This window comes from Thunnus thynnus, chromosome 9 (genome assembly GCF_963924715.1).
Source record: "Thunnus thynnus chromosome 9, fThuThy2.1, whole genome shotgun sequence".
Classification (NCBI taxonomy): Eukaryota; Metazoa; Chordata; class Actinopteri; order Scombriformes; family Scombridae; genus Thunnus; species Thunnus thynnus.
Window position 1 is genome coordinate 15,014,231 of NC_089525.1, and position 15,355 is coordinate 15,029,585.

Sequence of the window (15,355 nt, forward strand, 5' to 3'; positions counted from 1 at the left end):
TTGAAAAAGCTCCTGGTTTCCATCTAAGCACAGTCAGGTGAGAGGTGTGTTTACTGTCACAATTCATTTCAGTGTAATTATTATGACGCCTTTGGGCTCATTGTGTACAACTTCTCTTGCATGAATGTGATTTGTTCACTCTAAGTACAGAGGTTTGTTTGCGTGTGCTAAAAACTGAATGTGAATGAACTGATAATTATCATTTTGTGCTGCAGAACTTCACATCATTTTACTTTTATTTTGTGGTGCCGACTTTCCTGTGGGAAGCTTAGTTGCATTTGTCCACAAGTCTCTCAGGTTTCTCCTACAACCACTTCACCATGTGCCACTCATTTATGAAGGGGAGCTGGTGGTTTACATCCCTGCAGGTCTTTTAACTGGTACTAATTTCATGGACACAGCTGCAGTGATTTAGTGTGGAAGTCCACTATTATCTGAGAAAGGTCTCTTCCTAGTACCGGCATACAAGTGAGAAGAAATTGTTTAGAATTTTGCACAATCAACAAACACATCCGATAGACTTCAGTGAATACCACATTGATTAAAGGGCAGTTGCGCATCAGCAATGTGCGCTGGTTCATGGCCGGCCAAGCACAATGAAAAATGACAAGTGAACCAGGTGTTAGTTGAGAAAAACCTTCTTCTTCTAGTCAGATCACCAACCAACACCAAGTAATCTGTTGAACAGGAAAACTTTTTCCAGAACCCAAAGTAATGTCTTCAAATTGCTAGTTTGTTGACAATTGAGAATCCCCCAAAATATTCAACTACTCTATTACTATATATTCAACTAATCAATTAATCACCTAATCGTTCCTGGAAAAGTCTTAATACTGCTTAGTTAAGAATTAACTTTCTGATTTTTATTTGTTAGTTCTCACAAACAGGTTGTAAACATCATTCTGTATACATAAACATACTCCTGTCATCAGCAACTTTTAATTGGTATATCAACAATAAAAATACATTTTATTTATACCTCTCAGAACAGATGTTACAAACTGTTATGTCCTACACACTCTAGTGGCATTTGATAAATCCTTAGAATACAATTACACTGTGCATCACTATTCAGCTTCCTGTTCTCACTAAATTCACTCCAGCTGATGTTATGAGCCCTCTGTGACTCGTTCAAACCTGACATCATGCATCCTTCAGTGGGCGACCTGGATGGATCAGTTTTCAGCACTCGTTTGAAGGTGATTCTTTGGCTCCACCATGTGTCTACAACTGATAATACACAAACTGTCATCCCCAGGCTGTTTTAGGTATTAAATGTTAATGTTAAACTTTATTGATCCCCAAAGGGAAATTCTCTTTTCATTTGCCATCCTGGAGGAAAATCAAAGGTCAGGCTCAGCTCAGTGTCTCTTCAGGGGGTGAGTGTACTTGCTGACACAGAGATTCAACCAGGCCAACCTCCCTCTAACGCACTGGTCTGGAAAGCAGTGTCACGGAGCGCAGAGGGGTTTTAATTTTAACCAAATGCCCACTGATATTCACATCATTTGATGAAGCTGCTGTAGAATTTGGTTGAAACAAAGACATGCAAAGCCACATCCTCCTGGGCCTCATGATCCAGCCTCCGCTAGCTGTTTGACACACTTGCATGTTCAACATCAACCACCACACAATGCTCCTAACTGCGGTTTGAATAGCTACATGCTGCTGTTTACAATGGGAGGGAGGAGACATGTGAGCTTTGTGAACCAGTGATCCGTCTGCTTTCACAGCATGTTTGCTGCATTAAATGGCTGATAAGGTCACTGGAGTGAGGAAGAGAACCATCTATAGTCACTTTATATTGTGTCAGCTGTTAAATCAAGTCTGAAGAAGATTGGAAATAATTAAAAAAATGAAAACAGAAGCAAAAGGAGGCAAGACAAGGAGAACAGATATAGAATTTATTTTCAATATCCATTGCAAAGAATAAGAGGTGACACAGCTTGAAACAGATAATATAGAATTTATTTTCAACCAGAAGTAGGAAAATACATAGGTAGGTGTAAAGGAAACAAGCAGAACCTGTAGTCAACGGAAAAAAAAAAATAATTAAAAGAACAAAACTAGTCCAAAGAGAATCGAGAGGACGGCTAAGGGGTACAACAGAAAGCATTGTTTACCATTCAGTTTCTTTTTAAAACAGTATGTGTTGATTTGAAAACAGCTGCCTTGATTTCTCATCTGGGTTAATGGACATTCTACAACATTGTGCAAGTGTTTTGTCATTATTCTTTTTTTTTTTTTTTTTTTTTTTTGCTGGTATTTCATGAATGGTAAACAATAGTTGGTCCAGTGCATAAACACAGTGACACAGATCAATACATGTACTCAGCTGACTACAGATAAGACAATCCTGATCATTGAACAACTACCACTAGATCGGCAGGGAAAAGGAGATGGAGCAAATATACAAGATGGATGATAAATGGAAGAGGACAAAAAAAGCATAAAAAAAGGAGGTCAGGTAACGCAAAGGTCAGGAAGGTCGGGATGAAGATGGAAAGTTTAAAAGCAAAAAACGACCACAGTTTTTGAAAGATGAAATAGCTACATTTTTCCAGATAAAATATTAAAAAACCCCTTCTGACTGTGTCCAGGTATTATTGCCAAGTTGGTTTTTTTTTTTTTTTTTTGGAAAAAGGATGCATTTAAAAGGAGCCGATGGATTGAGAAACCAAACTCCCAACAACAGCGACGAGTATGAGCATGGATGCGAGGTGTTCATGTAATTCAAGGAAAAGGACCAAAGTACCTTGCTTTCCTTACAGCCCTACGTTTCATGAAGACTATGATTTGGATAAGAAAAAAAAAAATGTTGGTGAAAAGAACTCGCTCTACAACAAAGAACTGAACTACAAGCAGCTTTGGTGTGCACCGTTACAAAAAGAGATGCAGCCTGGGAAAAAAAAAAAAACAAAAAAAGAAAAAAATCACTTGACGCTTAACAAGCAAACTATGAAACACAATGCAACAGTGGAAAAGTACAAAGCCAACAATGTGATCACTCGCTGAAGCTTGCAGGGTGACATAACTCTGCTCTGTGATTAGCCAGATGCCATAGTCTGATTTAACAAGAGTGATGAAGGGAAGGGTTATGGGGGCATCAAAAAAATGAAAAGACTTAAGAGTCAAATCAGTGACTATTGATAGAAGCTAGCTAGTGTAATAGATTTAACCACTGTGATGCACAAAAACAGAGTGAGATGGACTAGAAGTACTCAAAAATCATCACAGGACCAGTCTAGCGACCAGCGGCACATCGTTAGCTTAGTCTTACAGACACGTTTTACACCAGTCAGAACAGTGTTTTCTAGCCACGAGTAAGACAGCTCTGCTGCCCTAACCTACAGACACTAGCACTCTCCAGCTAGTGCCACGCAACATCCAAAATAAAGCTGAAAAAAAACAAACAAAAAAAGGTTCAATATCCCTGTGCTGAAAGTTTTAACTGATACCAACGATGCAGGTATTTTTCCCGCCCCAATAAGCACGCAATCCTTCATTCTACGAGGCAACATTCAACTTCTCGAGTCGACTCATCAAGACAACATCTCATCATGATTTCTACAAAGGATTTGGTTTGTGATGGGAGAAGAGTATATGGGGGGAGAGAAAAAAAAAAGTAATGAGTAAAAGTAAAAACAATGTAGCAAACATAACACCATCATAGAATTCATGATTTATACATCAACAACACAATTCAATATCTTTTTAGAAAGGAAACATGAGATACATCTTTTATTCACACTTTACAAAAAAAGCTAGCCTTTAAATCTACTACAATACTAATGCCATTCAGGAAAAAAAAAAATTTGGAAAATCATTGGAAAACAAAAAAAAAAAGTTTAAAAAAAAACAAACATGGGGGTGGGGGGCAAACAAATGGGACAAGAAACCTTGATATGAGGACTAAATTCATACTTCCTATTTACTTGCTTCCCTCTTGCTTTAAAAATGTTATTTAAACATGTACATTAAAAATCTTTATTCACTAATGTGATGGGACAGGGAGTGAGGGGAGCTGCATCTGAATCTAGTAAGTGCTCATCATCGGTTGTATCTGTGTAAAAGCCTTGAAAGTAATCGTCCCGCTTGTTGGTCTGGGATGTGACAAATTTGATTCATAGCAACGTGTTTGCCTGGCCTTCAGAGAGAAACAGCTGAGCTCACTGCCCCTCATCCCTTGTTCATCCAAAAGTAGAGCAAAAGTGGGATTACCACCTTTTTCCGATACAGAGGTAGGGGGGACGGGGGGGAGGGTCCACAGATGGCACTATAGCTGCAGTGACGAGCGTAAGGAACTATACAAAGTGGTTGAGCAAAGGGATTTAAAAAGACACAGCTCAAGTAATATAGAGGGCAGGTTAAGTCTGAGGTCGGGCGGTTGAGGGTGGGAGGAGTATTAGGGTGATGGACAAGCTTGGGTGGAGATTTTAAAATCATATCTAGGGTTATATGGCCGGGGAAAGGAGCTGTTGGTGTGTTTTGGGGGGGCCTGGGCATGGAGCTGTGCTAAAGTACAAAGAGGGTGCAAAACAATCCAAGAGAGCAGATTTATAAAGACATCCTACTCATGTTCCTTAAAGAGAGGGGGAAAGGGTCAGTGGAGAAAACATACCTGATTACTAGAGAGCTCAATGAATAGGAAGGATATACACATCATCATAACATTGTCACAGCTCATAAAAAAGGAAATCAACATTAACAAAAACCAAAAAAAGGACATAAAATCTTCACAAATGTCTCAACAGTATTAAAAAATAAAAGGAGAAAAGGTTGTTCAGGCGTTCGTCAAATGTAAAATAGTGCAAGACAACGACAACTGCTACAGTGAGGCACGATGTTTTGTTGTACATGTGGGGTTCATATAGGTCGTATCAGTCACACGCCACAGGTGTGTGTGTGTGTGTATGTGTGTGAGATATATAGATGAACGGATGTGGTGTCACTGGTGGGCTGTGACTCATCTTTGCGTGTCCTTTTTAGTCTGAACTGATGGCAGCAGTGTGGATCAATGGCTTTGTTAATGGGCAAGAAGCAACAGGCAGAGTTTACTCAGTGTCTATTTACAATCGCAGCAATATGCCGGCAAATCAAATCAACAGCAGAGAGAGAGAATGGGGGCGGGGGGGGGGGAGGAGGGAAAGAAATAAAACAATACTGATACATTAATTACAGTTTATCTCGAGGGAGTGCAAAGTAGTGACTGCGAACGCCTTGAACAACCTCTTCTTAGTCTTTTGTACAAGCTGGTAATATCAATTCATCTTAACATTAACTGGATAAAAATTTAGCCATAGTTTACAATACAATCTTTTTTTTTCAAATCTGATCATAATTTACTCTTAGTACAAAAAACGCCAGAAAACAGGTCTTTTGTGGTTCATATACAATCATGTAAAGACTGAGTCTAGATTTTCTATTCTGTACAAACACTTGTGAAAAAAACCACTGCTTTTTGTGTATGGAATTTATGGCTGGGGAAAGTCACTACTGGCCTCGGAGACAGTGCTACAGATCTGCCTGCAAATTATGTGTGTGTATGTTTTGCATGTATGGAGCTGGATGGCAACTCCAGACAGTGAGAGGAATGCTGGTTTTACTCCTGTGTATCATCCATTACTCGCTCTCTCTGCCTAAAAGCAATCGAGACAAAGAAAAGATTTGTGAAAGCCCCCCCCCCAAATCATTTTGCCCATCAGCCTAAATCCCTTGCCCCTTTGCCCCAAAAAAGGTGGTACGTGGGCCATATGAGCTCCTAAGCACAAGACTAGCCTAACAACTATACAAGCTGGGGTGAAAACAGTCTGCAAAATAGGATGGTAGCTGCTCTCAGTTTCTCACAACATCCTTCCTTCACAGATTAACACTGCCAATGTAAAAATCAGGCGATGTCGTTCTCGGACGTCTGGTTCTCGAGGCATGTGTGGGTTTTGGTAGCTAATGCACCAGGGCCGGGGTCAAGAGGTGTAGACTATCTTGTAGCACCACGGGAGGCCGTGACCACACGAGAAGGCCTCAGCACCACAGAATGACAGCAGGAAATCTCACCTCATACGAGCTGCCCTACATCCACCTCCAGGGACGCATAACTACCAGCTAAAGCTGCTCTAACCCAACCACATCTGACTCAACACGTGTTCATCCTACAATGACTGAGGAAGTACGCTGGCTGCCCAGAGTACAGGGGAAAACGAGCACAAGCCAATGATGGGAGGTATGAGACTGACATGTCTGCTGTCTTTGCTGGTTTCAGATTTTTACAGGACAGACAGACAGACCATCAGCTATGAAGCTTTTCGTGTGAATGTCGTCCCCGCAGCCGCTTTCTCTTAAACCAAAACAGTGTCCCATGTGACAAATCTGAATGAGCTACCATCCCCTCTAGTTTGAAAGATAGAAGCAGAAGTGGGTGGGTGGGTGGATTTTGAGGAGGAAAGGGAGTCCAAAACACAAAATATGATACACGAACTGGACTGAATCGAGCAGTTAAAAAAAGAACAAAAAAGAAAAACGGAGAAAGAAAAAAAGAAAAATATAGAATATCTATAACATTATACGAAATCCCTGTCGGCCAGACCTCACTGTACGAATATTTTACAGGTTGTGTTTTTGTCTTCCTCCTCCGGTGTGGTGGAGGGAAGAGCTGGTAGTGGGAGGGAGGAGGGTTGAAAAGGGAGAGGCTGCGGTTTACAGCTCCCCCTGGTGGTGTGGCAGGGACTCACTACCTGCGTGCAGGCAGATGGAGCCCATTGACCTGGGGGGGCAAGTTGGGCAGGAGCAGCTCCAGCTGGCTGAAGAGAGAGAAGTGGTCGGAGGGGATGTGGGGATGTGGGCAGCCGCTGACATTGTTCTCTACGAGCCAGTGGGGGTCCAGTGGGCCCAAGATACCCAGCACGTTCAGGTGAGGCTTGGAGTAGAAAATATAGTCGATGACACCCTGGAGGGAGAAAAAAGGAAGGAGTCACCTCTACAGCAATGTTTCTAAGAGCAGATTAATACATCTTTGATACTATGATGCTTGTTTAAACTTATTCATCCCACTTTGTACATTTTCACTTTTGTCTAAACAGACTTGATGCTAAATGTTGCTGCCTATTTCAACAAAGACACATCTGTATGCTGCAAACCCAGTCACCTTGAAGTCAAAGGTGTAGTTGGTGTAAGGCATCAGGCCGTTCTCATAAGCGCTCTTCAGCTTGAAGCCGTGGGTAATCCTGCCGTTGGACGTGCTGTTCTTGCCATTGCAGTTGAATTTGGTCAGGCTGTCGCTATAGCGAAGCTCCTTGAAGTCCTTGTGGGTGCAGTCCACTCCGCCAGTACTCAGGTACTCCACTACGCCTGAACAGACAGACAGAGAGAGAGGGGAGAAGCTGCCTAATCAGAATCAAGAAAATGTCAGGAGGCACTTGTAGGTCCCAACTGGCCAAGCCAAGTGTGTTCCAACTCTAACAGTGGGCAATGTTAAAGGTACATTTAGGCAATTTTGGTAGCGTTTTGAACTAAAAAAGAAATAGATAGATAGAAGTTTGACACATTTACCGAATCAAAATGCTAAAACAAAATCAGTCTAATAGCAATCCAGTCCTGGTTTACGGCTGTCATCTTGTGGGCTAAAATGGATGGGATTTTAGAAGTCGCTTTATCCAATGCCAGTGACCTCCAAAAACGTAAAGGTCAGTCATTCATGCAAATTAGATCCCAGATAAACATACCTTGCAAATAGGGCTACACATGTATACATAACTTTTTTCAAGCTAAAATTGTAATCTGGGTCTATCATCTGGGTTATGTTTATTGTATTCCCATAATTAATTTGATGGAGGCGCCATACAAGACATCAACCTGCTCATCAGGAGATGCTTATAGCTAACAGTTTCGCTTAAAGACACCACAGCATATTATTAGATGACAGGAAACAAACCAACAATCGTACAATTACCCATTAATGTAATAATGCTATGGTTGTTTTATCTTCAATGAATGTATAGTTTTATATAAAAACTCTCTGTGGTCAGATACAGCACAGCTCTATCAGCCTTGCTTACTTACCAGAGTCAGGCAAGGAGTTGAGGTCAGCGCACAGCACCAGTGGAATGGCATTGGTCTCACCGGAGACAGAGGACAACTTGAGGCTGCGTGTGGCCTTGTCCACTATGTTCTTCACCTCTGACAGGAACATCATGGTCTGGACCAGCTTAACATCAGAGTACTCTGGGTCCCAGTGCATGTGGGCATTGGCTACCAGGAGGAGCTGCTTCTCCATGCCGTGCAGCGACTTTCCAGCTGAAAGGGGGAAAGAAAGAATGTGAGCAGCAAGAAAAGAGGAATTAAGACAAATTAAATACACTACCCAAATGGAAAATGTATCTGAACAGATAAGATAGCCACCGAGGACATGTGTAACACCACCCACAATCCTCTGTATTGTACATCCAGCTTCTTAGTAAGTTTCAGATAAAAGTCAATTCAGGATTAGCAGAACAGAAACATGTACAGTAAATCTGTAATGTCAGACAAGTAAAAAATGCCAAAGATCAGAAAAGGGGTGTCTACTCACAGGAGGCCTCCATCATCTCTTTGCGGACCTCAAGCAGTACAGCTACCCCGATGTTGTCCTTGGTCATCACCCTGTTCAGCATAGCCTCTGAGCCCTCGGAGTTAGCCATAGCCAGCTGGTTGAACTCCACAGTATGCTTCTGCACTGCACTGAACCTGAAGGAAAACAGAAAGAGATGAAGGAAGAGACACATTTCAGAGGCAGTGGTTGGAACACATGTATGAAGAGAAGCACAGAAATGTCTCACTCCAGATTAGCCTTCAGGACCTCTGGCATGGCAAACCTCAGTGTTTGAGTTTAACTCAGAGGTACAACCCTTAGGCTCAAAATGCTTGTAGCTGTGTTGCACAATGGCTCATGCATGGTACATTTCAATTGTATAATCTATCTTATGTTTTATTACTTTGAGGCCTATAGAACTGACCTATACTGGCTGCTTGTCACAGCTAAGAATAGAAGTACGACAAATTATTATTTTATCAAAGCACCAACTTTGCTCCCCAGACTTGGCCTCATTTTGTTAAAATCATCTAAATAAAAACTGTATGCCTCACAATACCAGAGACGACGGGACACTGTGAAAGATTATGATTTAAATGCTTCTACAGGGTACAAATAAGACATTTTACCACTTGTCCCTACAATTTTGCATCTCAGTCATCACTATAACATTAATGATATTACTGTTCATTAAAATGGCAGCAAAGATTTAGAATTTCAAATCATTTAATTTCTTGCACTAACGACCAATTGATGTACAGATGCAGCTTCAGCTTTCTATGTTTTTTAACAGGCTCCTTCCTCTAATTTAATAAAAGCTTATAATAGTCATAGAAATGCTATCATTTTTAGTGAAAAGCTAATGCTAACACACACCAACAGTGTCAGCAACAGATCAACGCTACATTATGTTCGCCACTTTAAAAAAAAACATTAATTACACTACAATTGGGAAAGCAAAAATATTAATATAAAAAGAAGCTCTAATATTTCTTCTTGTCTTTTTATGTAACATAATGTAACATGTTATTAGAGTATGTAGCTCTAAAATGTCTTGGATGGGATGAGTTGTTTTATCCCATACAACAAACAGTCATACTTAAAAGAATACTTCACCAGAAAATTGTATTTTTTATATTGTGTAACACCTATCAATATTTTTGCATAAAATGGTATGTTGAAAAGTGGATAAAGGATTATTAGTGATGGTGATCTTATAAGAATACTTACCATGAAAGAAGCTGAACATTTGTAATTTTCACCAAATGCATGTGCTATGGTACCAATCCCCACTTCAGATTGCTATGAACATCAACTTAAATACAGTTCTCCGCCTACATTACACCATTGGCTTTAGCAATACTAAGATGAGCACATAAAATGTTGTCACCATTTGTACGCTACAGTTAATTATTGTTTGTTGATCCTTGAAGAGCTTTTCATTTGCAGAAAAATCAAACTAGTTAGTTAAGAAAAGCTGTGAAAGCTCTACTCAGCTGAACTACTCCTTTTGATGAACAGAGTGGAGGGACTGAAACCACTCATTTCAAAGATTTTTTTTGTGGTTTCAGCTGTCTTAAAACAGTTACAAGTTGCTGATTTTGGCATTTACACAAAAAAAAGAAATGAAAATTAAGAAAAATATTTCTTCAGTCCTATTAATGCCAGTCAACAAAAGATGTGTAAAGGACAAGAAATGCAAAACTGCAGTTACATACTTTTCTGTCTTGAAGAAAATTGCACATCCGTCCACATGTTTGCGGTCCGACTCCGACATGGTCCTAGCTCGTGACTTTGGACTGAAGAACCCGTCATAGCCCTGCTCCTTCAGCTCAGGCAAAAAGAAATTGTAGTACTGCTCTGTCTCAACTTCCTGTAATTAACAAAAAGCATGTGTCAGAAAGAACAGGACAGGCTGACAGACATGTAAGCATAACAAACCTCCCTTTAAAAATAAAAAAAGAACAAAACATAATGCTATATTGTATATTTTAATACAAGACTAAGGCAGCAAGAGGTGGTGTGAGATACTAACATTTAAAGAAAAAAAACTATTTGAGTAAGAAAAATGTCAACAACTGAAAACGAATGCAGGAGGAGTATTTGCATTTATAAATACAAAGCAGCATTTGTGTGCAAGAAATCATTTATAGATTTGTTTTCTTCCTCAAGCTACACATTAACCCTGCTTCATGTGATATGGGCACGTGTGAAACAAAGTATTATTAGAGACACTCCCTATTTTAGTTGGAATACTTTGGTTATTAAATATACGTTTTTAGGAACTTTCATGTTAATTCATGCGAAAACCTAAACATGTGCTTTGATGTCCATCTCTCACCTGCAAACTGATGATGTCTGCATTGCAGCCCATGATCTCCTGCATGATGGACTTCTTCCTGTACTCCCAGTTTAGAGCCCAAGAGGGGCAGTAGCCATACAGCTGTCGTGTAGCGTACTTATCACACAGCACGTTGTAGCACATCACAGAGAACAGTGCTGACAAAAGGAAAACAGAAGGCATATCTCAGACACACTAAGGAAACTGCTCTTTTCATTAAAATGTTACACAGGCTAGTTGCTCAGGTTGAACCACTGAAACTGTGCATGGTCTGTTACACTACAAGTGTCAAAAGTGTTGTCTTTGGGTTGAGCTCAGTAGTACTTCCCACACAAAATGAAAGGTTTGAACCTAATAAAAGAACCACATTTTTACACATGCTGCTCACCTGTGAATAAAAAATAAGTCTATATGTGGGAATCTCTACAACAACAGAGGTGGACATTTATGTAAGGAGCATTTTTAGTGTTGGGATGAGACTTAAAGTCTTCATTTTCACAAATAAACAGCAGTGTACAACAAAGAAGGTTATAGAGGCCGTGCGTATCTATTCAAAGTCATGTTTCATGTATGTGGTTCTTACCCGAAGCCCGTGTTCTGTCTGGTTCCTGAAGAGAGATCCATGACCGGGCTGGAGGCTGCTCTGTTGGTACTGAACAGAGATAGAAAACGGTTCAATATTGGTGACAACAGGAACACAGATAACAGCTACTAGACTTGAGCTACACTTCTAACAAGGTGATTTGATATTCCTGCCTAAGAGAGCTTACAAAGCATATGGCACACAACTTCATCTAATGAATTCCACCAAATTAGAGGGACAGTTGTTAAAACTGTTGGGCAGATAATTGTGTTTTGATTCACAATGGCCCCATCTATATATTCTGATGAGCCTTATCTTTTCCTGTTCCAGTCTCAAAACGGCCAGAGAGAGGGGAGACTCACTGCGCTTGATAGCCCCTGCCAGATTGTCTAACAAGTAGCTGAGCAGTCTCCGCGTGCCATCAGGTTCCTGGTAGAGGCTCATAATTTCTTGTGCAAGTGGGTTTCCTGGTGAAGGAAAGGCAAAGTGGGCTGAATCATCTAAGAGAACAATGGGATTTCAAGGCTAGAATGGCTACAAAAAACATTGATAAGCCACTCACCTTTCAACCCCAGTGTTTGTAACTGAAACAGTTTCCCCAATTCAAATGGCAGAACCCGCAACTGGTTGTTATTTAAAAGCAGTTCCCTGTGGAGGACATAGAGGAATTTGATCGTCAGAAACCAGCCCTCCTGAGAAACAACCTTTCAAAAACATTATCAATCACCCTGCTGACATCATAAAAATGTCTATGTAAGACCTGTCACCTTTAGATTCACTGGTTAATGTGGACTTCTTTCTTTTTTCCAATAGACAGACTTCATATAATTAACTGAAGAACTGACCGTGCCAATTTTATAGGCACAAATACATGTATTCAGCATGAGTGCCAAAATCAAATTCAGGATCAACCATCTAACAGCTACTGCTTTCCACTGAACAATATGCCTGAATTAAGAGATAAACATACAGCCTGAAATCACTCACCTGAGAGACACCATGTTGCCGAGCTCTGCCGGCAGGCTCCTGATCTTATTGGATGAGAGATCCAGGTACACCAAGTTGTGTAGTTTGGCAATGTCTGGCGGGATGCGTGACAATGAGTTGTCACTGAGGTGCAGGGCAGTGAGGTGGGTGAGAGACCACAGGGCCGTGCTGAGACTCCTTACTCGGCCTGCAGGGACACACACACACACACACGAGAATTACATTCCAGTGCCAAACTAGTATGCCTTTCGCAACGAAAGAAAAACCAGAGAACTTGTTTCCCATTGGTGTGAATGAGCCAATATGACTTCACTGATTTGATCTGAAACCCAGCTCACCAACAAGGTTTCCTGCTGGTCCAAACATGTCTCGCTTATATATGAAATGGTGAACAGTAGTTTATCATAGTGAGTCACTATGTTTAGTAAAGGGTTACTAAGTTACATCCCCAGTGTAAAACAACATAATAGTGACCTCTTTTAAAACCAGAGAAACCCTGTTTGGAACTAAAACTGGAACAATAGTCAATTAATCAATTAGTCAATCAAATTAACTGGCCACAATTTAGATAAAGAAGTTAATCATTATTCATTTTTGAAAGAAAAATGCCCCAAATTCACTGCTTTCAGCTTCTGTACTGGTTTAAATGTGAAAAGTTGCTTGTTGTCTTAGTGATCTATGATATTAAATTGAGTATCTTTGGGTTTTGGACTGTTGGCCCACAAAACAAACAATTTAAAGATGTCAATATGGGCTCTGAAACGAATGGAGATTTTACACAATTGTCTGACATTTTATAAAACATATGGTTAATCAAGGAAATAATTGGCAGATTAATTGATAATGAAAATAATCATTTGTTTCAACCACACATGAGATTGACATGTGCAGAGCCACCATGGTGGACCCAGGTCTTATCTGAACAGTGGAGATCCAGAAATTACCTGTGCTTGATGCTGTGATTTAAATAGTTGATATACAAATAATGATTACTTTTAATATAATATGAGACAACAGTGTGACGCAATTAAATTCTATGCCATCGTTGAAAGATGTGTGTGATTTCTGAATATGTTGTGGTTAACATTTTTATACAACCAGTACTTTCAAGCAAGACCTTCAACAGAAGAAATAGCATATCCATGGGGGAAAAAATAGCAAAGAGACCTTTTTCACAGTAAAACCAATAAATTTCCTACACAACCAGGAACTCTGACAATACTCACCGCTGATTTCCAGCTCAGCCCAGTATGACTTCTTCCCGTTGGCTGCTTCCTCGCTGGACATAATTGTGTACATCCGCCTGGGATCTGGCGGGTCATATTTTTCCTTGGGCATTCCTATAACACTACAGAGATAAAAATTGATTTTAAGTGTAAAATGTCATTCCTAATACAAAGTGAAAGTTCCCCATATATGCCATCAATTGTAAATTTAGCCCTTAAACTAAAGCTGAAATACTCTAAATAAGGTTAGCAGTGATGCATCTGACTAATCGAGTAACCCCATCTTCTTTGACATTTAAGCTCCCACATGAGCACATGTTGACAAAAATATATCAGGTGTGACCTTTAATTAAAGTTTTTTTTTTTTTTTTTTTTTTTTTTTTAAATCAAGCTATGGTTGAAGAAATAGTTTGCTATCGATCTTCTACAATGCAGTGTAACGTTAATTGAAATTTTAACAGGTTCCTTTGAAGGCTGTGATTTCACTGGAGTTACATAAGTTAATAATCAACATTAAAATTAACGTACTACATTATTTTTTAATGCAAAACTTGGCACACCAGGCTGTTGACAACTAGGTAAAGCTTATATTATCAAAAGACCTGAAAATTAAACTGCATTTTAAAATCAAGTACATTGCTACTTATGGTTATACGGTGTGCTTCTCGTTGTCGCTAACTGATTAGCCTAGCTTAACCTAAATAGGTAGCCATTAAACTATACATAACAAACGCTAAATAGCTAACGCTAGCTCAATTGCTAACTAGCAACATGGAAAACGGACACTCGAAGTTACTGAAATTGAACAATTAGCGTAAGCGGACTTTAACACTCCGCCCCGTTGAGTTAATAACAGAGACACAAATTTATATTAAAAGATACTGTACAATTGTTGTTTACATAACAGCAAAGCACTGACTTGCGCATTAACACTAGGCCACGAAACAGCGCATTAGTTAGCTACCGCTAGCTAGCCTCTAACAGCAAGAATCACTATCACTGAGATAAACAGTGAGCAAAAGAGCTCACAAAGCTGGATTTACAAGTAATTGTGAGCTATTTAGCTTAGCTTCTGTTAGCCAGCTAGCTAGAAGCTAACAAACCCCAATTATTCGAAGCTGACCGACTTCCTATTCAAATAAGTCCGACTTCAGAAAATCATCACGGTGGTTTCAGCATCTGATTGAGATTGTGGTGAAATCAGTGAAAATAGTTCAGTATAATCAGAATTCATTTTTACCTGCAAGAGCATACCAAATCGCGAGGACGACTGCGTGTTCTCTTTTGTTTTCTAGCTACTTCTCACCCGTTTCCGCTGCTGTATCATGGCGACTGTAAGGTTTTTTTTTTCTCTGCCGATAACAGCGCTTCATCCTATTGGTCAGCGTGAAGACGGTCCAACCAGCTGTTGAACCAGAGTAAATAAAATCCTGGACTGATGAATGATGGACCATGAGATGGATGGATAGGATACCACAGATCAATTTAATGTGGCTTATTTAGAAAGGTTGCATATTTAGCACACTGATCAATTTATCAATAGCTGTATAGTCAGAACAATGGTCTATTGGTTGCATCTGCAAGAAGAGTATGCTTAATGACAATAAATGTCTTGTTGGCATAAAGACATGATAATTATAAAAAGAGAAGACAGA

The 15,355-nt window shown here is 39.9% G+C and overlaps 1 protein-coding gene across 1 annotated transcript; it reads right to left on the reverse strand.

The window, feature by feature from the left end:
* Positions 1-1,946: 1,946 nt before the first annotated feature.
* On the reverse strand, positions 1,947-15,091 carry cnot6a (CCR4-NOT transcription complex, subunit 6a). Its single transcript, XM_067599086.1, has 12 exons — positions 14,941-15,091; positions 13,701-13,822; positions 12,475-12,661; positions 12,050-12,135; positions 11,850-11,954; positions 11,488-11,556; positions 10,905-11,062; positions 10,282-10,436; positions 8,564-8,718; positions 8,056-8,289; positions 7,142-7,344; positions 1,947-6,943 (listed from the first exon to the last, which is right to left on the reverse strand). Exons 2-12 carry the CDS (start codon positions 13,810-13,812, stop codon positions 6,728-6,730), a joined length of 1,680 nt encoding a protein of 559 aa, XP_067455187.1. The 5' UTR covers positions 13,813-13,822; positions 14,941-15,091; the 3' UTR covers positions 1,947-6,727.
* Positions 15,092-15,355: the final 264 nt, after the last annotated feature.